The 21,834-nt window shown below is 37.2% G+C and overlaps 4 protein-coding genes and 1 pseudogene across 25 annotated transcripts in view; 3 read left to right on the top strand and 2 right to left on the bottom strand.

The window, feature by feature from the left end:
• The window catches only part of LOC126628337 (uncharacterized), a 40,572-nt gene extending 23,466 nt beyond the window's left edge, over window positions 1–17,106 (top strand). Inside the window, exons 1-9 of one of the 14 annotated variants that reach the window (XM_050297980.1) lie at window positions 13,321–13,512; window positions 13,610–13,685; window positions 13,900–14,005; window positions 14,470–14,612; window positions 15,209–15,319; window positions 15,481–15,690; window positions 15,777–15,837; window positions 16,307–16,348; window positions 16,877–17,106. In XM_050297980.1, the coding sequence (XP_050153937.1) occupies window positions 14,505–14,612; window positions 15,209–15,319; window positions 15,481–15,690; window positions 15,777–15,837; window positions 16,307–16,348; window positions 16,877–16,908 (564 nt within the window). In that variant the 5' untranslated portion in view covers window positions 13,321–13,512; window positions 13,610–13,685; window positions 13,900–14,005; window positions 14,470–14,504 and the 3' untranslated portion in view covers window positions 16,909–17,106. The other 13 variants (XM_050297976.1, XM_050297975.1, XM_050297974.1 and 10 more) reach the window with 13 other exon arrangements.
• Window positions 1–21,091, bottom strand: part of LOC126628346 (putative disease resistance protein RGA3) — a 40,620-nt gene extending 19,529 nt beyond the window's left edge. Inside the window, exons 1-4 of the mRNA XM_050297999.1 lie at window positions 20,705–21,091; window positions 18,251–20,397; window positions 17,607–17,968; window positions 17,377–17,476 (exon numbers count right to left, since the gene is read on the bottom strand). Of these exons, the coding sequence (XP_050153956.1) occupies window positions 17,397–17,476; window positions 17,607–17,968; window positions 18,251–20,397; window positions 20,705–21,007 (2,892 nt within the window). The 5' untranslated portion in view covers window positions 21,008–21,091 and the 3' untranslated portion in view covers window positions 17,377–17,396. The remainder of the gene's footprint in view (window positions 1–17,376; window positions 17,477–17,606; window positions 17,969–18,250; window positions 20,398–20,704) is intronic.
• On the top strand, window positions 2,624–7,060 carry LOC126628341 (uncharacterized). 7 transcript variants are annotated; one of them, XM_050297995.1, is made up of 7 exons: window positions 2,624–2,766; window positions 2,862–3,285; window positions 3,434–3,556; window positions 3,878–3,963; window positions 4,417–4,486; window positions 4,549–4,616; window positions 6,455–7,060. In XM_050297995.1, exons 3-7 carry the CDS (start codon window positions 3,529–3,531, stop codon window positions 6,482–6,484), a joined length of 282 nt encoding a protein of 93 aa, XP_050153952.1. In that variant the 5' UTR covers window positions 2,624–2,766; window positions 2,862–3,285; window positions 3,434–3,528; the 3' UTR covers window positions 6,485–7,060. The 7 variants fall into 7 exon arrangements, with proteins under 7 accessions (XP_050153952.1, XP_050153951.1, XP_050153950.1 ...); XM_050297994.1 differs by lacking the exon at window positions 6,455–7,060 and having other exon boundaries at window positions 2,862–2,929; window positions 3,054–3,091; window positions 3,224–3,285; window positions 4,417–5,478; XM_050297993.1 differs by lacking the exon at window positions 6,455–7,060 and adding an exon at window positions 5,267–5,478.
• LOC126628340 (peptidyl-prolyl cis-trans isomerase FKBP42-like) overlaps window positions 5,507–21,834 on the bottom strand; it is a 28,911-nt gene continuing 12,583 nt past the window's right edge. Inside the window, exons 1-6 of one of the 3 annotated variants that reach the window (XM_050297987.1) lie at window positions 8,217–8,239; window positions 7,984–8,069; window positions 6,492–6,674; window positions 6,103–6,192; window positions 5,653–5,869; window positions 5,507–5,560 (exon numbers count right to left, since the gene is read on the bottom strand). In XM_050297987.1, coding sequence (XP_050153944.1) covers window positions 5,718–5,869; window positions 6,103–6,192; window positions 6,492–6,674; window positions 7,984–8,029 — 471 coding nt within the window. In that variant the 5' untranslated portion in view covers window positions 8,030–8,069; window positions 8,217–8,239 and the 3' untranslated portion in view covers window positions 5,507–5,560; window positions 5,653–5,717. The other 2 variants (XM_050297988.1, XM_050297985.1) reach the window with 2 other exon arrangements.
• On the top strand, window positions 8,184–12,182 carry LOC126628884 (protein OBERON 4-like; annotated as a pseudogene).

Raw genomic sequence — 21,834 nt, 5'->3', positions numbered from 1 at the left:
AAATGGAGCCCATGCATTATGCCTGTGTAAATATAAATAATTTAAAAAGAAAAATATATGGAAAAGAGAAAAAGTGGGGGTTTTTTTTTTAAATTATAAATACTATGATGACATGTAGGCGAGGTTTGAAAAAGATAGCTGCTAGACTCACTCACGTTATATTTACACCCATTATAAAAAGTTAAAATGTTATTTTTCCACCCACTATTATTCCTAAAATAACCCTTAATATATATATATAATTAGAGATAAAAAGTCACATAACTGGGCTTCAATTATATGATGTCAACAAATCAAGATGACCCATATCAAATTATCTTTTACCTCTTCGACAGAAACATAATCATCTACTTCTTCCATAGAAACATCATCTTCTAAGTTCATTCTTCTCTGAATGAAAGGAGATAGGAAGGATGAGTTAGGGTTTAAGGTAGACAAATCGTCTAAACATAGCGTGAGAGTTATCACGCCCAAACTTTTCTTTTTTCTTTTTTATAAAAAAAAAAAGTAATGCAAAAGGGGGTAACTAAGGTCCTTATTAGTCATTTTACAAATTGACAAATTTGTAATTAAAAAAGGGAGTTTTAACGAAAAGACCGCGGTACTGTTCACTTTAATGAAAAACCACATTTTACACTAAAGAGTTAAAACTCAAAGTTTTCAAGCCCTTTTCATTAGTTTTCCAATTAGAAAAATTCATAAAAAGGTGGGTGGGAAGATATGACATTGGGGTGAGAATAACAGCTTTCTTGGAAAAAACACATCAAAACTTAGTTTGTAGGAAATTACATTACTACCCCAGACTCATAATCAACACTAGAGAACCAAACCTTATTGATTATTCCCCTAGTCTTTCCAATTTCTATAATAATAAGGTAAGCTTGTTGGATCCACCTTAAAACTTAAAAAAAGAGTTTGGACTCTTTTCGTCTTCTTCTATCTCATTTCTAGCTTCCCTCACCTACCCCCACCCCAATTGTCTTTTCACTCTTTTGGTTGACAAAGAGCATTTTGTTAGCCAGTAGTTTAGATAAGAATAGGAACAATTCCCCGAGCTCACTACTAGTCAAATAGTTTTTCTTAATTAACTCAATAATGTAGTACAAATTCAAATCCTTATGTTTAAATCACTCCATCCACATAGACCCCTAAATTGTTAATAAAGAAACAATATTCTCCGGCCAAAGATAAACTAAAGAAACAAGAAGCACTTCAAAGAAACAAATTGACCCGTTTTATACACCATCTAAAAGATAATGGTGGTGACGGAAAATTTACAACCAAAAACTCAATAAGCAAAGCGAAAATGAGATAAATCTCTTGTTAACAGTTTAGAACAGTTCAAAACTTTAATTTGATCACCGTATCTTCGTTTCCGGGTAAAACTATTGGCATCTAAACTCCCTCCCGAGACGTAGACCTAGTTTGGGAGTGAGGTGCTTAAAAAAAAAGCACCCATGAAAAAAAGCTGTGAGGGTTTTAGGTGTTTGGTAAACTGAAAAAAAATGGCTTATTTTGGAAGCTGCTGTGAGAATAAGCTGAAATCAAAGGAAAAAGCTGAAGCTGCTATTTGCAGCTTTGGAAAACTGACTTTTTTTTCAAAGCACGCGGAGCTACAATACTTCTTTAATGAAAAGACCCACTATTAGACTGCTTTTTTTTTTTTCCAAAAGCACTTTTACAAAAAGTTTACCAAACACTCTGCTGATTTATTTCACAGCCGCTTATTCTCACAGCACAGCCGCTTATTCTCACAATAGTTTTTTTTCAAAGCACAGCAATACCAAACCAGCCCGTAAATGAGTGAACCTTCATGGTCACATTTCGTAGTCTTGTTTATTAGCAAGTTCAACACACGAATTTCCTCATTTATCATGCAATTCAAGAGCTTAAGATCTTTGACTACTCAGCTTTATGCCTTTCGCGCCTGAAGAGACGATAGAACAATGACAACAGCCAGTGCCAAAAGATGATCAACCAATATCCCGTTTGGGTTTAGGTTCTGGGGTTGGTCCGAAAATTCCCTTGTAGGTTTCTTTTTGTTTCTGATAAACAAGGCTGTCATGTTCAGCAAGCTGACGTAACTCTCTTGCAATAGCTTTATCTTGAGGTGCAAATTTGCTTGCCTTTAGAGAGTCTTCCCGTGCAGCATCTGTCTGCCCAAGCTCTGCTCTGGCTTCTCCTCGCCTAAATAGCGCTTTGACGTTGTTTTCATCCTCTGCCAGTACCTGCGAGCACTCATTCGTCCAATTACAGTTAACACAGTTGCATTGACAATTTAAGGGTATTCATGAAAAGGTAAATATCTGCCAAATCCAAGCGAAGAGAAAAATCAGTTCATAGATGTTAGTTGCATTGACAATTTTTAGTTATAACAGTGATTTACTTTGAACAACATGATGAAGCATGGACAGTAACACACCAAAGAGATCATAAGAGTCGCATTCTATATATACTAAAACCCAAACGGGTGGAACACTGTTCATGAACAGTGAAAGTAACAGTGTCGTTCCGAATCTGCCCTCCCAGTTTTACTCTAATCTCAGTTTTGCCCGCTCTTTCCACGCGTCCGTGTGCTATACGAACTCTCGAGGGTTCGGTTTGTTCCCGTGCGTGCGTTTTGTGTGGAATGATGCTTCCAGTATCTTTCATTTTTCACTTTCTTCTTTTCTTCTCTCTGTCTTTCCGTTTCTCTCTATTTCTCCGTCTTTCGGTTTCGATTCCGATCGTCTCGCTGTTTTCCACGAACGAATCGCTTTGGTTCAGGTGTGTTTGTTCGTGCGTTGCTTTATTTTCTGTTTAGTTAGGAAGAATCGCAACGTTCAGACAACCCATGGATGATATTTCGCTCAAACTCGCAGATCCATGTTCGATCGTCCGGTTTCAGAGCAAAACATTGATCCAGTTCCCAGATCCACCAGAAGCAAAGGTAAAGACTCGGTTTGTTCCAAAAAATGGTTAAGTCGGTAGAATTTGTTTAGATCCTTTTGTCGGATGCTGCAGACGACAACGCTCGCTTGCTAAAAAATGGTCAGTTTGGTCTCGATTTGCAGAAAATTTGGAGCGGATCGCGCTTCCTGCTGCTGATTTGGTGTGGGCTTTGAATGTTATGTGCTTGGGAGTGTAAATTTGTATTTATAAACGGGTTTTTCATTTAAATTTTTTGGTTGTGATTTTGGGAATTTTGGCTTCAGATTTAATTTGGTTTTCTTTTTGGTTTCAGGATATCCGGTTTTTCGGGTTTCCGACATTTCTTTGCACCCTGCGAAGGCCTCTGTGTTTAAGGTGAGGAGTTTTGAAATTCTACGTTTTTATTCAACTTCCAGCCTGAGATGTAATTTTAAAGCTGAAATTTCCAACTTTTTTTATTAATCTTAAATCAGATTAGTTAATTATAGTTAAATAATTTTTTTCTTTTCTTTCTGTTATGCAGCTGAAGTAACTAGAGTTGAGAAAGAACAATTGGAGCTTAGAGTCTTTGCATATTTGAAAGGCTTTGTAAACGTGTTCTCAATTGTAGGGCATTGCATGCAACGGACCCTGATAGCAATTTTGGGTGAGTCTTGATTCCCCAGTGCCCATAATTTTGTTTCAGTTTATTTGTCTACTTTTTCATTTCTGTGGAATTTTTTGGAAACCCAAATGATTCAGGATTGGAATTTATGTGTAAATTGATTTAAGGGTTTTGATTCAGTAAGGGGTATGGATAGTGTGTGGACAGAGATTAAGCTCTGTGGTGGGCAAGAAGATTCATAGTGGTTTGATCATTTGTAGCATACTTTTTCAGTTTATTCTTACTCATTTATTTCCCAAATTTGTTTCTATGTGACTCTGAGTCTATATTTCAACTTATACTTTATTTACTCTTCTTTTGCAGCATACTATTTCACACATTTACTCTTCAGTAAACAGGCTAACAAATTTTCGCATACAACATTGTCTCCGATCATCCTTCATTATAAGGTATGCTGTTCTCACATTGTCTTCCGTCCACTTTCATAAAAAAATTTATTGCATTTGAATATTAATTGGCTTCAGTCTTTCTTTCGTCTTAACTATCAGTGCACAAACTTATCAATTATTGACAAACTCACACTTGAATAAACATTTTTTCATACACTGCAAGACCAGTTTAACCTTTGAGTTACAGCTGCAGTGTTTGTTACCATTGCTCCATTATCAGCTAAAACTTAACCATAGTTGTGTTAAAGAACATTGAATGATTGAGTCAACGGATTGGAGATTAATGTTTATGTGGAGATTAAGTATGTTTTGTTTATGGTTATTGTTGCTTTTGGTGTGTGTATCACAGGATTATTATAATTTTTCTTCAGGTATCTGAGTTTTGGGATTCTGTTTATTAGATTGGATTATAATTTTAAGTTGATATTAAGCGGTGGATTTGTTTTTTTACAGGGTTTGAAAACGTTCTGCTCTTGGGTTTTGAAACATTTGCGTTCGTCTTCCAAGATTTTTCATGCCAAAGGTGAGTGATTTAAAATTTTTGGATTGTCAGCTTAAAATTTTATGTGCCTATTTTCATTGCAGGTTCAAATTATTCTAAAACCATGTTTATGGAAGAAAAAACAAGCTCCCAACTAGGAAACCCAATGAAGGTAGTACTCTTTTCTTTCTTGCTCAACTTGCTTAAAAATGATTTCCTAACCATTATTGTTTTTCATTTATTTGTTTACAATTTGAACAAATTCTTAACTTTTACTGCAACCATAATTGATACCCATTTTAATTCACTTTCTGCCAATAATGTTTCAGTCTTTCTCCATAGTTCATGCTCGATTGTTAATGTGAATTCAATATGCTGACCTTTATACATTATAAAGCTGTTGTATGCATAATATTTCATCAAGGTCAAACTTTAGTTTCTTTGCACTGTATTTTCTGTTACCTAAACCTCAGTACTTATTTTAATTACAGTGGAAGTGATTGAAAATTATCAAGAATTAGTATCTACATACTGAAAGAAATAGATTGAAAATAACATTATTTTGTAGTAAGGAAAATTAGGGTTTCAATTAATGGATGGTAGGAGGAGGAAGACCTTTGGAGCAAACTCCAACTATGGCAGTTGTTGATGTTGTTTTGTTCTGGTTTTGGTTTCGATCCGCATCAAATATTTCATTCATTTAATTGGAAGGGTTTCCTTTCACACGTAATTGGGTTAATTTCATCTTATGTTGTCACTTTCGGGTTTATTATGAATGCGAAATGAGGTATTTTGATTAAATTTTAATTGCACTCCTTGCAGTGGTTGACAAAGAGACACAAAAGAGCTCTCTATGAAGCTCTTGATAATATGGTATTAGGGCTCCTATGTTTGTTTCTAACAGTAGGTTGAAGTCATTCGTTTTATTAATGCTGGTGATTGAAATCAATCCAAGTTAATGTGAAAACGATATCATTATTTTTGTTATGGTGAGAACTGATTTAAATTAATAAATTGAATTACTTTTTATACCTCTTTTGTGATTTAAATTAATAAATTAAATCTATCTGCCGCTCCAATCCTTTCCTCCACAGTCATGTCACTACGAGCTTTCCCCTATGAAAGGCATAACCCACAAATATACATGTTACTATATTACCGAAGCAAATCCCTGGAAAAGAGATTCTGAAACTTCAATTGGTAACTACTTGGGAAGACATTTGAAAGCAAGTGAGCAACTTCTTTGGTTTCATCAAATCCAATAAGCTCAACTTCATATGATATATCTGCCAATGGTGGAACATTCGGAAAAGAAAAGCTCTCTTCTTTCCCATACCCCAACTCCCCGCCTACATGTAATAGGGCACACTCTCCAGACTTCATGCTGGACACCCCAACAGCCAAGCCAGTTCTTTTCTTTTTTCCCTGTTGCAGTAACAAAAATACAATACTAAGAAGAAGTCCATTCCATTGAATACCCCTAGATAATGCTTAAATGCTTATGGACCCAAATAATCTGGAATGACAAGTAATTACAGAGAATAAAAGCAATAAAGAAATCACAAACTAATTGCAGACTGAACAAGGAACATGCCAGAACTCGTTTGCATATACTTTGTATATATCAAAAGTAACAGACTACTCGGCAAGGCTAATACATTTTCCTAAAATCATTTCAAGTGGTTGCTGTTCATCCCATGTGTCTTCAAACTTGTGTCCCGTGCTTTCAGTCCATGCCCTGTAGTGTACTATACACAGATGCCAATCACTCAGTGATTTGAAAAACCAGAGTAAAAATTCACTGCAAGACATTTCTACATGTATCTTAGGCATCCCCTCTATAAACTTTAATGCATGCACAATTAATTCTCCCATATACATACACAACTTTGTGAAAGTGGATGTTGTGTGTGTCTGTTTGCAAGTCACAAGCTCATTCATGTCTTACTCCCATCCCATACTAACAAATACATGCACACATAACAATTCTTAGATTTTCAACTAAAACAGCACAGCACTACCAAAAAGGAAACCACTTGACACTTACGGAAGCATGTTGAATACTTGGATGGTATTGGACCATGACCTTCCTTGGTGATTTGCTTTGTGACTTTCTCATGAAGGATTTCCGCCTTGGAATCAACTTTTGGGGGGCCATTAGCATTTTGAGAAGGTTCTCCACGCATGAAGGTAGCATCTTCAGTTACTGTTTCATTTTCACCATCTTGACCTACAAACAAGATGAAAAGATGAGTAGTAGTCTATATTAATATATGATTATTTGGAAATCTAACTCACTCATACGCAGAGGGGAACGACAATCTTCCCCTTTCCTGCACATTATACAGGTACTACATAGCTGCCATCCCCACTTATACTACATGAGTTTTGTAACACAGGATTTCTGAGTTACTCAACATAAAAGCATGGAGGAACGATGAATCAGTGTACTGGAAGCGGTTGCATAATGTCTACCTACTGCATTCCTTCTCGATATACAAATTATTTCCGAAATCCTATCAATTAGTAAATAAAAACAATAAGTTTCCACCTCGATTATGACCGTTAGAAGAATTGTTCTTGAAGAAAACATCTCCATGTATTCATTTAGTCCAACTAAGGGCTGGTTTGGTATTGCTGTGCTTTGAAAAAAAGCTGCTGTAAGAATAAGCGGCTGTGAAATAAATCAGCAGAGTGTTTGGTAAACTTTTTTGTAAAAGTGCTTTTGGAAAAAAAAGCAGTCTAATATTGGGTCTTTTCATTAAAGAAGCACTGTAGCTCCATGTGCTTTGAAAAAAAGCCAGTTTTCCAAAGCTAAAAATAGCAGCTTCAGCTTTTTCCTTTGATTTCAGCTTATTTTCACAGCAGCTTCCAAAATAAGTTTTTTTTTTCAGTTTACCAAACACCTAAAACCTTCACAGCTTTTTTTCATGGGTGTTTTTTTTAAGCACCTCATTCCCAAACTAGCTCTAAGGGCTGGTTTGGTATTGTTGTGCTTTGAAAAAAAACTGCTGTGAGAATAAGCGGCTGTGCTGTGAGAATAAGCGGCTGTGAAATAAATCAGTAGAGTGTTTGGTAAACTTTTTTGTAAAAGTGCTTTTGGAAAAAAAAACAGTCTAATAGTGGGTCTTTTCATTAAAGAAGCACTGTAGCTCCGTGTGCTTTGAAAAAAAACCAGTTTTCCAAAGCTGCAAATAGCAGCTTCAGCTTTTTCCTTTGATTTCAGCTTATTCTCACAACAGCTTCCAAAATAAGCCCATTTTTTTCAGTTTACCAAACACCTAAAACCCTCACAGCTTTTTTTCATGGATGTTTTTTTTTTAATCACCTCACTCCCAAACTAGGTCTAAATCACTCGAAAACCGGCTTATCAGGTTAATTTGACATTTAATTGAAGCTGAAAACCTACTACGAGTCTAAGATTTGACATATATTTGCTTTTACAGAAACCGAGTGTAGCTGAAAGATTTGATTGAGTGTAAAAAGTATGACTTAATACTTGAACCGGAAATTAAGGCCAAACGTATGAATAAACATACCAAGTAGTTGACTTTCCTGCTCAGCCTGCTGCCGAACATCCTCCATTATTTCAAGCTTCTATAATCCAATGGGTCTTCTCAAAATTCTATAACTACCCAAATCAAAGACGCAAAATTTAATGCAATTGCATTCGAATTCCAAAACAAAAATTAGGAAGGGTTTCGTTTTCTTTGGAATTTTATCGGGAAACAAACAGAAAATGAAAAGTAGAAAAGGAAAAAGCGGGACTTACTTGTGTGATGAGATACAGAAGAGCGAGAGAATTTGTTTTGAATTGGGAAGTGTTATTCACATTTTAAAAATATCATTCTACACTTCTTAAAAAAAAAAAAAAAATATATATATATATATATATATAGATATATAAAGTTTAGAGTGTAGAATAAGATTTTTTGAGTGCTAATAACAATTCCTTTTGAATTTGTATTGTGTTTTGTTTTCAACGATAGAAGAAGATTATAGAGAAACAACAAATTAATTAAGACCGTACCATTACACATTTATTTTTACTTGTAGAACACTTCTTTTAATTTTTTATTATCGGATTAAATAAATTAAAAAGTATTAATAGTCAAAAATTAACAAGCGTGTAAAAGGTAAAAACATGTGAACAACACTTTCTTTAATTAATTAATCTTTCAAGTTTAAATAATTTGTCCTCAAATAGCCCTAGTCCACTCACCTACCTTTATTTGATATATTTGGACATATACGACAATCTATTTATTAGATACATTTAAACATAAACGAAGGCAGCTGCCCCTGTTTATTTAATAACAGAATATGAGGAGGATAAAGAAGCGGTTAAGCTGGATACGGTGAATATGAGTATGAGTCAGAATTTTAGGCATAAAGTAAAAGCGTCGCTGTGACACCGACCGATATGGTGGATTCAACAGAAGATGGTCGGTGGACTGCCAGAGAATCCAGAGAGCTGCTAACTGGCATGGAAAATGATACAGAAGGACCCAGCACTAGGGGTTTTGAGTTGTTTTCAAGCTCTCCTGTTAGGAGACAGGAGAAAGCTGATCAATCTGGTTCCAGCATGAAGGATGAAAAGCTGGCACTTGAGCCGCTTGATCTTTCTCTGAGCTTGCCTAATGTTTTGTTACCCATCGGTGGTGCAGCTCCTGGTTCTCCTGACCAAGCAATGAGTGTTCAGTCTCTAAGTAATACTTTTTGTACTAACTCTGATGGATTTACTCAATCAATAACCTTTTCAGGCTCTCAGTCGTTTTATCACAACCCTAGCTGTTCGCTAACCACCCAGAATTCAATGGACTTTGAACAGTCGGTTAAAAGTCGTCCCCTTTTCCAGGGAATCGATTGGCAGGCACTCGCTCAGAGTGAGGCTAAGGGAAAAGGAGTACCTTCGCAGGCACTCGTTCAGAACGATGCTAAGAGCAAAGAAGTCCCTTTGTATCAAAGAATCTTGATGAATGGAAACGGGTCTCATCAACAACAGTCTCAAGCATCACAAGGCATTCCAAATGGTCAATCGGTCCAAGGGCAACAACATCGTAGACATCCTGAAGGAAGCTCTGAAATGACGAATGGAATGGAAAGGCAGCTGAGCTTCAATAAGCAGTTGTAAGGAGGACAGACAAGGAACCATGACGATGTTAGATCACCTTCGATAGCGTTGGATCTCATGAAATGGGATCAAACTATAGTTTTGACAGAAAACGACTATTGAGAGAGAAAAGTAGTGGTAGTTTATATAGGACTAGCAGTCAGAAGGAACACGAGAAATTTCTCATTGGTGGAGCTGACTTTGTGGAGACAATCGTTGCCAGGATAGTCTCCGATCCCATACATGTAATGGCTAGGAAGTTTCATGAGATGACAGGACAATCTGCTTCATGTGTGAAGGAGACCATTCGCGATATGATGCTAAATATGGATAAGCGCATGCAACTGTTTGCATTTCAGAAGGCATTGCAGAGCAGGTCTGATATAACCATGGAGATGCTACTAAAAGCTCATCGTGCGCAACTGGAAATCTTGGTTGCTCTGAAGACTGGTCTACCGGATTATCTCCAGCAAGAGAATGGTGCATCTTCTGATTTGGCTGAAATTTTTCTTAACTCAAGATGCAGAAATCCTTCTTGTCGGAGTCTTGTGCCTGTGGATGAATGTGATTGCAAGGTTTGTTCGCAAAAGAGTGGTTTTTGCAGTACGTGTATGTGTCTTGTGTGCTCAAAGTTTGACATGGCCTCGAATACATGTAGTTGGATTGGGTGTGATGTTTGTCTCCATTGGTGCCACGCGGATTGTGCATTGCGGGAATCTTATATTAGAAATGGACGCAGTGCTACTGGATCTCAAGGGATGACTGAGATGCAGTTTCATTGTGTTGCCTGCGATCATCCTTCTGAGATGTTTGGCTTTGTGAAAGAGGTTTTTCGGAATTTTGCAAAGGATTGGACAATTGAAAATCTTGCTAGGGAACTTGAATACGTTAAGAGAATATTTGTTGTCAGTAAGGGCATGAGAGGGATACGACTTTATGAAATTGCCGATCAATCACTGGCAAGATTGGTAAACAAGTCTGACCTTCCGGAGGTGTACAATTATGTCATGGCTTTTCTTTTGGGTAAGTTATTTGTTTTATCACAAAGAATTTATTGTTTCGTTCTTACAATACTATTCAGGGTCATAATCTGCATGCATTGTCATAATATCATTGTTTAGGATCATGCTTTTTCTGAAAAAGAAAAATTATCTGTAATATATTATCAATTTGTCATATATTTGTTTTCAGTAGAGTGTTTAATGATATTGAGTTATAAAAGAAGAGTCATTTGGCACTATGTAGTTTTTCTTATATGACTTACCCTTGCTTTTGTTGGATTTTTCGTTGGGAAAATGGTTTTGGTATATCGTGCTACATCATTTGTTAAATTTACAGATGCTTCCTTTCTCCATGGGTTACAAGATATCGATGTTACATGGAGATTTTGATACTAGTGAATTGCTGTAAATAAAAGTTTTATAAATTGTGTTCTTTGTTATGACATGAATGGAAGCCCTTTGATATATTGAAGCAACTTAAAGCCTTTTGTTTTTATATTGAAGATGCAAAATAAAAATCTTTCGGGGGAAGTATTCTTCTTTCTGCTTGAACAATTACAACTGATGGTTTCTGTAGTACATACATTATGAGTTTGGCTTGCTTGAAGCTCTGCGTTTCTTAGGATTATGGGATTTGGGATTCAGTTTGATGCCTGGCCTAAATACATCCGTATCGATGTCTCTGAACTGCTTTTTTGCGCTTATGTGAGAATATTATGACATAGCACGAGTACAAAATCCCGAAGGCAGAAAAGTCATGCCTTTATTGAGACTCAAAGTTTTGCCTTTTTGTTCTCTGTTGTAATACTGTGCTTAGTTAATTGGAAACTGTACTGTTTTTAAACAAGTCCTCCACTTTTGTTTCAGATGCTGACAGTTCCAAGCTAGGCAAAACAGCCACTTTATCTGGGAAGGATCAAAGTAAAGTGAACAACGGGATTGCTGGGCCAAGCCAGGAAACCACATGGCTGAAATCAATATACACAGAAAAGGTCCCTCAGTTGGAGACTGCAGCTGACATTCATCCTAGCTTTAACTACAATCAGCATGAGAAACGCATTATGGACACAGAGTTGAACACAAGTGCCCAAAAAGAACCTCTTTTCGAAGAGCTGGAGAGCTATGTGAGGATCAAGCAGGCTGAGGCAAAATTGTTTCAAACACGAGCAGATGATGCAAGAAGAGAAGCTGAGGGGCTGAAACGCATAGCAATGGCAAAGAATGAAAAAATTGAAGAAGAATTTAGGAGCAGGATAGCAAAGTTGCGCTTAGTCGAGGCAGAAGAAATGCACAGCAAGAAACTTGAAGAAGTACAAGCTCTAGACCGAGCGCATCGTGAATACTCCAATATGAAGATGAGAATGCAAGCTGATATAAAGGATCTTTTGTTAAAAATGGAAGCGACGAAGAGGAACCTTTCTTTCTGATTGGCATACGAAAAGGAGTCCCTGTGAGAGTTTTCGATGTGGCAGGTAACCGTAACCTCGTGTGCTGATAGTTCTATGTTGTACCTTGCAATGTAGTGGTTTTATAGCTCCAATTAGGGTATTTTTCATGGTAGTTTCTGTTGTATTTGTTTATTGAACCACTAACCAGAATCTGTACAGAGAGATTGCCTCATTTCTTTTATGGTTTTTGGAACCAATTCCGTTTTCTCATTCTACGCTTTTTTTTGTTCGTTGATTCTTTTTTGATCAGTTCAATTAAATGTTTATAATATATCTATAAAAAAAAGGCGGAAATCAATTTCAACATATAATACATGTTTAGAAACATGTCGCTGCTTTGTGTTTTCAATCTCCTGTCTGGCTCCTTGTGATACTTTGGAGTCTGCTCGTATCATATCATTTATCACCATTTCTTTAGCCTAAAGAAGGGGATGGGATTGCATACCGAACGACAGTGTTTTGGGGTTGCTTTCTGCGTTTGTGCCTGGTGCCCAAGCGTCGATCATCGTGGGATGCTCCGCTTCGACTACGCATCGCCTTCTGCATCTTCACCGCTTCTTCCCCTCTCGCTCCACGCGTCGATAAGAGCAGCTCCAGCGGGAGCTCCTGCTCGAGGGACAGGCTCCGGAACAGGGCTTGATTGCCCGAGGGAGGAAGTCCAGCGTTGGCTGGCGAGGGAGCCCGAGCACCCCCGAGCGCCAGGCCCGTCGATTCTCGCCGGCCCGAGAGCCTGAGGTGGGTCTGACGTTAGCTGACGTCAGACGCCTGTTTTAATGTTTTTTTTTTCTGTCGAGCCTCGAACTCCTCCAACATCTCGCCGATCTCGTCCACTATCCCCATCCTCTCCAGCACTAGCGGTGGTCACGGTGGAGGAGGAGAAGGAGCTGACGGAAGATTCGGAGCATGCGATTTCAGCACCAAAATTGTGATCTGATGATGCATGCAAGAGAATGAGAGAGATTAAAGAGAGAGAGAGGTTTCAGAAATGAGGGGGGTTGCGTCGTAGAGAGAGAGAGAGAGAGAGAGAGAGAGAGAGAGAGAGAAATGAGAGACAGAGGGCTAGGAAACATGAAGAGTGTTCTGGAAAAAAATGAGAGAATGGTTGTCGGTTGAGTTTGGAAAAATGAAATGGAAAAGGAATAGGAAAAAAGAAAAAGGAAAACAATTAAAAATGATTTTGTATTATTTTATAAATAAAAAAATACTAATATTTTATTGTCAATTGCCCCGGCTATTCAGTGCAGGGGTGGAGATGCAAAAGACAATTGCCAAGAGAATGCACTATTTATTAAGGGCGGTTACTGTTTATTGTGTGGATTAAATAGTGAATAGCCTGGGAGGGCTCCTACACTGGAGTTGCTCTAAACGACGACCATCCTCTCGCACCTAACCGCCTTATCCTTCGCGTCAGCGGCATGCGTTAGCAAATCCTGGAACCAAATCTGCAGCCGAATTCTTGCTCGCCCGAAGCTCGCCTCTGCCCTCTCTCTCCACCCTTCGCCTAAGGTTTGGTTTAGAGTCCAGACCCCTGTTTGGTTTCCGAGAAAATCACAAGCTCAAATTTTCTCGCACATTTTCTCAATTTTTGTGTTGGAATTGATAGGTTGCGGTGAAGGAGGTTATCGAGAGGGTTCTAGCTGGATTGATACGGCCTCGTTTCGTTGTGGCTAATATTGGAAGTGGGTTTGGATTGTATGACATTTCCAAGTTTGTATGTGTTTTTGCTCGTATAAACCCCTTAATCTTAATTAGTATTTCTGAGCACGGTGAGATTTTTGAATGATAATTTTTTTTTTTTTTTTGGATTTGTGGGTTTTAGAGATTTTTCTGTGAAACCCTTGATTTTTGTATTATTTTTGTATTGTTTGGTTATTAATTTGGGTATTTGAGCAGTTGGATGCTCGGAGAGGGAACCTTTTCTGCCCATTCCTCTAAGGCAGTCCGGCCTAGCCATATTCCAATCAAGATCTTTTCAACAGCATCCTCTGGCAATTCAAATGTAATCCCCTCACCCATTATCTTTGAGAATCTTTTTCTGATGGAGTTTGTGGTGTTTTGCCGAATAGGGTTGAAATCCATTGGCTTGAACACAATGGCATCATCAACAGTATCCAGTGATTCTCGGGGATCAAAGTCTAATAGCAATAGGCGCATTAATTATCAAACCCTAGTTTTAACTGTTTGGATCATTGCGGATTTGGGGGTTGTTTTTTTTAATTGCGTTGCTTCTACTTGCTGTATTTTGGCTGATGGGTTTCGGAGTATTTTTTGTTTTGTTGATTGGATTTCGCCATGCAGGATTGGTTTTGTGTGCTACGATTGGTGTGGTTTATGTTATTGTTGATGGGTTTGGTTAAAAGGGTTTTCATTCATTTTTAGTTTTGTTTCGACGCACACAATTTTGAAGGATGCTATGGTGATATTTTCTATGATCCAATCAAATGAACTATTTAATGTCAGTAGTTTGAGGGCTCCGATTGCAACACACACCAGCAGCGATGGGGGAGAAGTGGCACCGGGTGATGCAGAACCTATTCGGTGATCAATCCGAAGAGGAAGAGGAAGAGGTCGATTCCGAGCACGAGTCCAATCCCCATCCCAATTCTGTATGATCCTCTAATTTCAGTTTCCTTCCCATTCATATTCCAAAAGCATGTTTGGGAGTGATTAGGGTTTCAAATTTTGCTTTAATCTGAGCTGAAAGGAAGATATAGGTTGTGGTTTTGTTAATGGCGGTGGATGATTTGGATGAAAGTATGTAACCTGGGGATTTTTTTTCTTGCTGTTGTTTAGGCCTGGACTGAAGAGGTTTTGTGGAATGAGATTCTTATGAGTAGTCAATTTTAGTGGGATTGTTGTTTCAATTTGGATAACGAATGATGCGTTTTCCTATTCGGTCTGTCCTTTGATGTAGCAAATCTGGAATTTTGTGAATTGTTCATTATTGAGAATGAAGTGCCACAAATTGAAGACGAATATAAAAAAAATTGCACATCTTCTGATTAGAAATATAAAATTGGTTTTAAATTATTTTTTTGACTGTTTGGTTCTGATGTGCTTTACCGATAAATCAAGGGTTTGCAAGATAATTTTTGTGCTTTTACTCCTTTAAATGGTGGGTGTTATCATTTTCTCTCTTTTTTCATATCTGTCTTGCCATTGACTGGAGATGTGGGTGATCCTGCTACCCTGCCCACCGCAGTACAGGGCTGTAACAAGATTATCTATTATGCTACTGCAGGCTCTACTATCAGCGGAGACCTCTACAGGGTTGATCAAAGAGGGGTCTACAATCTTTACCAAAGCATTTCAGGTGTGATCCTTATTGCCATATCCTTGAAATACTCTTTTTTGACATTTAGTAATCTGTTTCGGTTTTGATGTCTTTTAAGTTCATGGGTTGGTTCAATGTTGGATTTGAATTTTACCCTTCGAGAGTTGCTTATAGGAAGCTTTTGACTGTTCGCATTGCAGGACTATAACAACGAAATGGTGCAATTACGAGCAGGAAAGAGTAGCAAGAGCAAACTTACAATTGTAAAGTTCAGGACTTCGGAGTCAGTGGATGGATGGGACAGTTCGTTCGTCAGGGGGCTTACTTTCAGGATGTGGTTGCTTCTAAGTATGATGGAGGAATGGATGCCAAGTTCGAATTCACTTTCACGGGAGATGCTGTTTTCTCTGGTAAGAGAAAGACTAAAGTGGGATTTTGAGGTTCTAAATGGAAACCAACTATTATTCCTTTTACTCTATTTCTTGCTGCATTGTAGGATATGTTTTCACCAGACGAGGGTACTAAGCTAAAAGCAGCTTCCCAAAAACAAATTCATGGTATTTTATTATTAATTACAGATAGTATTTCTATGTTTTCCCTCTTTGTTTTATAGATAATCAACTGTTATTAAGCTCTTTTCGTAGTGATTAGAACTTCCTATAGAACTAATGAATCAAGTCATAGCGAGATAAGCTAATTGAAACAGCACAAATATGAATGAAAACAGGTTCTCTCTTTGGTCGTTAACAGGAACGTGTGAGGCACTTGTTCGTTGACTAATTGAGACCCTTCTCCAAGTTTTTAGTAGACATCGGGTCGCTGTAATTTGCGTTTATGAGCACACTGTGACTAAAGAAAATTTAAGCTGTCAAGTTCCCAAAATGTCTAAGGAGATATCATGTTTAACAAGTCACGAATTGTGATCAATCCAAATGCTTTTATGAGCACAACCATGTCATATTTAGTTTTTGCAGAGGTTGTAATAATTTTCCTTTGACTGATCTGTTAAAAAGTTTGTTTTTGTAGATGCCAAAGAACTGCATGCAAGATTTCTGTGTGAATGTCAAGGTCCGTACTTTTCCCTTTTTAGTTCTTAGCAATACAAGCATCTTCAACATTTTAAAAATAAACCTATAACACGTTATAAGTATGAACTGGTGTGGGTTAATAATGAAGTTGGATATGCTGGATAGAAGATGAAAAATAAACCTATAACATGTATTCTGATTACATATAAGTAAATTTTTTGAATAAAACTTAATAAACCAATATATTTTGGTTGCAGGTTAAGAAAAATTAAGAGACCAGTTCAATTGGGTGGATGAATAAAAGGAAAGAAAAGAAAAATATTAGAAAACATTCGGTATGTTCAATTAGGGAGACCATTTGATTGCTAAGGAAATCGAGGAAAAGCAAACAAACTAACTAGGGGTTGTCTGTGCTGTTTATAGAGACAGGACATAGAAAAAACAACAAATATTTTTGTTTTTGTAATGGTTGTCATGAATTTCCTTTTGACTAAACAAAACAAAATCAGTTTATTTGCTTTACTGAGAATGTAGCGTTTTTTGTGATTAGTTTCGGGTTTTTGAGCAGATATTTGTGTCCCGAGCCGTATCCAAAGTTGATTTTGGACTTTCTTCGATCTTAGAATATATGGTTACTGCAGTGCATTGATAATTAATAGAGGTAACTTTTTTTTTTTTATCATTGTTTGTGTATAATTATGCAACTTGTATGTTATAACGTGACAAAGGTGATTTTGCTTCCAATACATCAACAAATATTAAAAAGAAATATTTAAAGAGGGCTGGAACCCAGTCGAAGCTGGGAGGCTAGGCCCTCACGCCCATATTATATTATTTAAAGAAAAAACATAGGGTACATAGTACTTAAACCCTGACTATCAAAAGTAAAATCATATACAACCACTCCAAGCAATTAACATACAACGAGGGTACATAGTACTTAAACCCTGACTATCAAAAGTAAAATCATATACAACCACTCCAAGCAATTAACATGGCAATCCAACTCCAAGCAATTAACATGGCAATCCAAAAGGTTGACGCCCCCATTCACTGCATATAAGACTATATAATTGAAACGAAGGAAATTAAAGAGAAATTAAAAAACAAATTGAATTGAGTGGGTAATGAGTGCATACCGAAATCATCGATCCACATGGTATGTCATCTGGAAAGAAAAAAAAAATGCTGGTGATGATGAATTAAGAATAAAAATAAGAGACGAGATCAGCATTTTAATATTTCATAGTTTATACTGAATTAGGCAAGTGTAAATTGAAACGAGTTAGAAAACGCACCTTGATGAATATCAATGTGTGGGATGTGAGCAATCTTAGGCCAGTCCTCACCTGTTTCTTTCTTGCATCTTTCGCTTAACATGGGGCAACGCTGAATTTTCAATCTATTTAAACAGGGGAGTCCACGAATCCATTCTGGCAGTGATGCCAAATTAGAGCAATCCTTAATTGTAAGCTTCTGAAGTGACGTCAGATTGCTTATTTCTTCTGGCAGTGATGCCAAATCCTCAATTCCATCGAGTGACAGTTTTGTTAATTTGGAGAGTGGAGGGGAAGAAGAAGAGGCAGAAACATCAACACCAATATCATGTGTAATATCAGATGCTCCTCTAACAAACAAGGAATCAACAACCTTCCCGCTGCTCCCACTGAGTTTTATTTTAACCACATTTGGATACGGAGGCATGGAAGCTAGATTAGGACAATCCCAGATCCACAATTCAGAAAGACAGGGAAAAGAAGGCAACGACAGATTTTCCGTTGATGAAGAAGAAGAAGCACTGTTATGAGCGTGGGCCCTCCACCATCCCTTCAGAACAGGGCAGCTACATATGGAGAGGTACTCCAGGGAGGGAAAGAATGGGGTGCTCATCATCTCATCACTCATACTATTACTGCTCTCATTCTCTGATATGTACTCCAACTTCTCCAAACCACCTAGACTAAGAGACTTAAGGGAAGGGAAATGATCCAAGGGTGGAAGATGTTGGAATCTCTTACAACCCGACAATTCGAGACCAACAATATTCATGAGAGAGGAAAACCAACTCGCAAACCTCACACCACGATAACACCGCACGGACAAGTGCTTTAGATTAGAATGGGGTTGCAATACTTCCATTGACTTTATAATATCCTCCTCATCAACTGCCTTTACATCTTCTGTAGAGTTCCAAAGCAAAACCAACGATTGGAGATGCTGTTTGTCCTTGAGAGGTGTACCAACATGTGATTCTGACACCACATCTTTCTCCTGCCTCAAAATGTCAATAAATAAGCCTCCCCTTAATTCCTTAAGGCTCCCCAGCTCACCAAGACCAGCACCCCTCCCCAAAGCAAATCTATTCAATGTACGAACACCATTCAATTCACCAATTCCACGTGGCATTCCAGTCAACTTAACAAAGCCTTTCATGATGAGATGCCTTAAGTTGATCATTTTTTTAATGTCTCTAGGCAATTCCACAAGACCCATACAGTCTGAGAGATCTAGTGTTTCCAAATTCGACAGTCCAACTATCCAATCTGGAAGTTTCTTGATGCCATAATTACAACTAAGATCAAGATATCTCAAATGTTTCATTTTTCTAAGACAATTAGGTAATGTTGTAATTTCTAAACAATTGAGACTCAACATCCGTAATGACTTAAAATTTGAAACAATTGTAGCACAAAATGAATTACATAATGATCCATCTCTAATAATCCAATAATCTTGACGAAGAAGAAGAAAAGTTCGTATCTTGTTTGCTTTTAGCAAGGATGTTGGCACTTCCCATTTTGACAAATCAATACCAAAATTGAAAGATACGTGACGAAGTTTTTCATGAAAGTTCTTTCGGTTCAGATCAACTACGGTGCTTCCGACCCCCGACACTAAGATTGCAAGTTCAATCATGAGATCGTGCATTTTACAACTTTCTATTATACCAAACTCATCTTTTTCTTCTTCTTGAAAAAACGATCTGCGCAACAATTCCATGTAATATTCATACGCAACATCCTCCAAACACTCGTTTTCGTCGGATGACTTAATGAACCCTTGCGCCACCCAAAGTCTAATCAATCTCGATACAGAGATCTCATAATCAGGTGGGAACAAGCTACAATAAGCAAAACAATGCTTCAAATGTGATGGGAGCACATCATAACTCAATTTAAGTGTAGGTAAAATATCATTTTCTTTCTGACTTATTTTTGAAAGTTTCTTTTCTTTGAAATTCAACCATTCTGTTTCATGATGTTTGGTGTGCAGCATCCCACCTATCGTCCTTATAGCCAGTGGAACTCCTTGACATTTTCTTGCAACCTCCTCCCCAACTGCCTTAATTGTTGGATTTTGTGGCTCTTTTCCATCTTTAAAAGCAATTTTCTTAAATAAAGACCAACTTTGCTTTTCATTCAAACCCCTTAAGGTGTATGAATCAACTGTGTTTGATGTTGTTGCAACGGTTCCACTACGAGTGGTTATCAATATTCTACTACCTTTTCCACCACCCATTAACAAGCACTTCAAGCTAAGCCATTTCTCTAGATCTTCATTCCACACGTCATCCAACACAAGTAAGTACTTCTTCCCATCTACTTTTTTTCTAAGATGATTTTGTAGCTGATCCATATCAAGCTTATCCACCATCTCAAGCTGGTCAAATTTTAGGATTTTCTTAACCAGTATATCCAACTCAAATACATTGGAGACACATATCCATAATTTTAACTCAAAATGATTTTGAATCACCTCATCGTTGAATATAAGTTGGGCAAGTGCAGTTTTACCCAATCCTCCAAAGCCAACTATGGAAATGGTCGACACATTCTCAGTTGAGATGGGATCCAACAAAAGTTGGATAATTGCCTTTTTATCTTCATCTCTCCCTATAATATTTTCCTTAGGGACAAATGAGTGAGCGACCCTCTCTCTCATTATAAATCGTGTATCTTCATGATTATCTTTTAAGTCATTGGGTCTACGAGATGCAACCTCATTAAGCCTTTTGTTAATATCTTTTACCTTATGACCCATTTTTAGCCCAAAAACAAGTTGATTTGAGCTAGAAAAGAAAAGGCGCACCTATAAGAATTTGAGTAGACATAATCATTATTTCGATAGAGCTGTATTAATTAAGTCAATAGAGTTTTGTAACATTAAGTTATATGAACATTCAAAACAATAAATAAAAGACTTAATGCAGTCAATTATGAGTTATTAAGAGACCTAGTGTATTCCTAATAGGTGGATATCAATAGGCTTATGTGACTATGAAAGGGTTCTACAAGATTCAATTGCACAAAGCCTCTCGTTAATATATATCTTTTATCTTATGACCAATCGGTCGGCCAAAAGCAAGTTGATTTGAGCTAGAGAAGAAGAGGCGTACCTTCTTTGACAGCTTAGTATTTCCAGGCACCATGTGTCTCCGCTGAGCTTCAGCATTAAACTCATCCAGCACATCATCGGCTTCATAAACTGCGTCTTCTACGCTTTGGAGCCACAGTTTGACTTCATTGTTGGCCTGCTTTTGCTCAGCGTCAAGAAGAACAGCTTGGAATCCGGCAACTGTCTGGTGGAGCTTGTTGAACTCATCTTGGACACCCCAAATCAATCCAATCTCTTGGAAAGCAAGGGAGCCAAGCCTTCCAATGATCCCTTCGGCAATGTTGAAGAGAACTCCTTCCGCCATTTCTTGTATTCAAGACAAGAAAAAACACAGGCAAGTGAAGTGAATTAAAGTAGAAGTTTGTCAACGAGATATGGTTTTGCGTAGTGAAAGATGGCTCGTCCCTGCTCGTCTTTATACATGCCATTCCACTTTAATAAAAGAATAACTTGAATGGTTAACACACTCATTCCCATTCAACTTTAATTAAAGAATAACTTGAATGGTTAACACATTCTATCCCTTTTCCACAAGTTCTGAATGGTTAACATATTCTAACCCTTTTCCACAAGTTAAGGCAAAAAGAAAAAAGGAAACTAACGAAAAGTCGAAAAAAAACTTCCCTTTTAACGAAAAGTCTTTTTTTTTTAAGTATAGTGAATAGTGATAGTTACAGGTAAAAATGTGGTTTTTCGTTAAAAATAAACAGTACCGGGAGTGTTTTGTTAAAACTCCCAAAAAAAAATTATGTTCGACAAAGGAAGTCAAAAATCAGGTCCCATTTGGAAGATAAAATTTCAAACCTCAATCCAATGCTTTTATGATTTCATATAATATGGCATGCTTATTTATACAAAATATAAAGTAAAATCTTATAAATTAAAATCATTCCGATTCTTCAATTTCATGCGCATACTAAAACATGATATGCTTTATTTATAGAGAATTAAATGGAGCCCATACATTATGCGAGTGTAAATATAAAAAAATTTAAAAAGACAAATATATGGAAAAGAGAAAAAGTGGGTTTTTTATTTTTTATTTTTAAATTATAAATGCTATGATGACATTTAGACGATGTTTGAAAAAAAAACATTAAAACTTAGTTTGTCTAAAATTACATTACTGCA

The sequence above is a fragment of the Malus sylvestris genome, chromosome 7, assembly GCF_916048215.2.
Source record: "Malus sylvestris chromosome 7, drMalSylv7.2, whole genome shotgun sequence".
NCBI classification, from domain to species: Eukaryota; Viridiplantae; Streptophyta; class Magnoliopsida; order Rosales; family Rosaceae; genus Malus; species Malus sylvestris.
The sequence above is the reverse complement of the archived record's forward strand: the minus strand, read 5'-3'. Positions and strand labels throughout refer to the sequence as shown.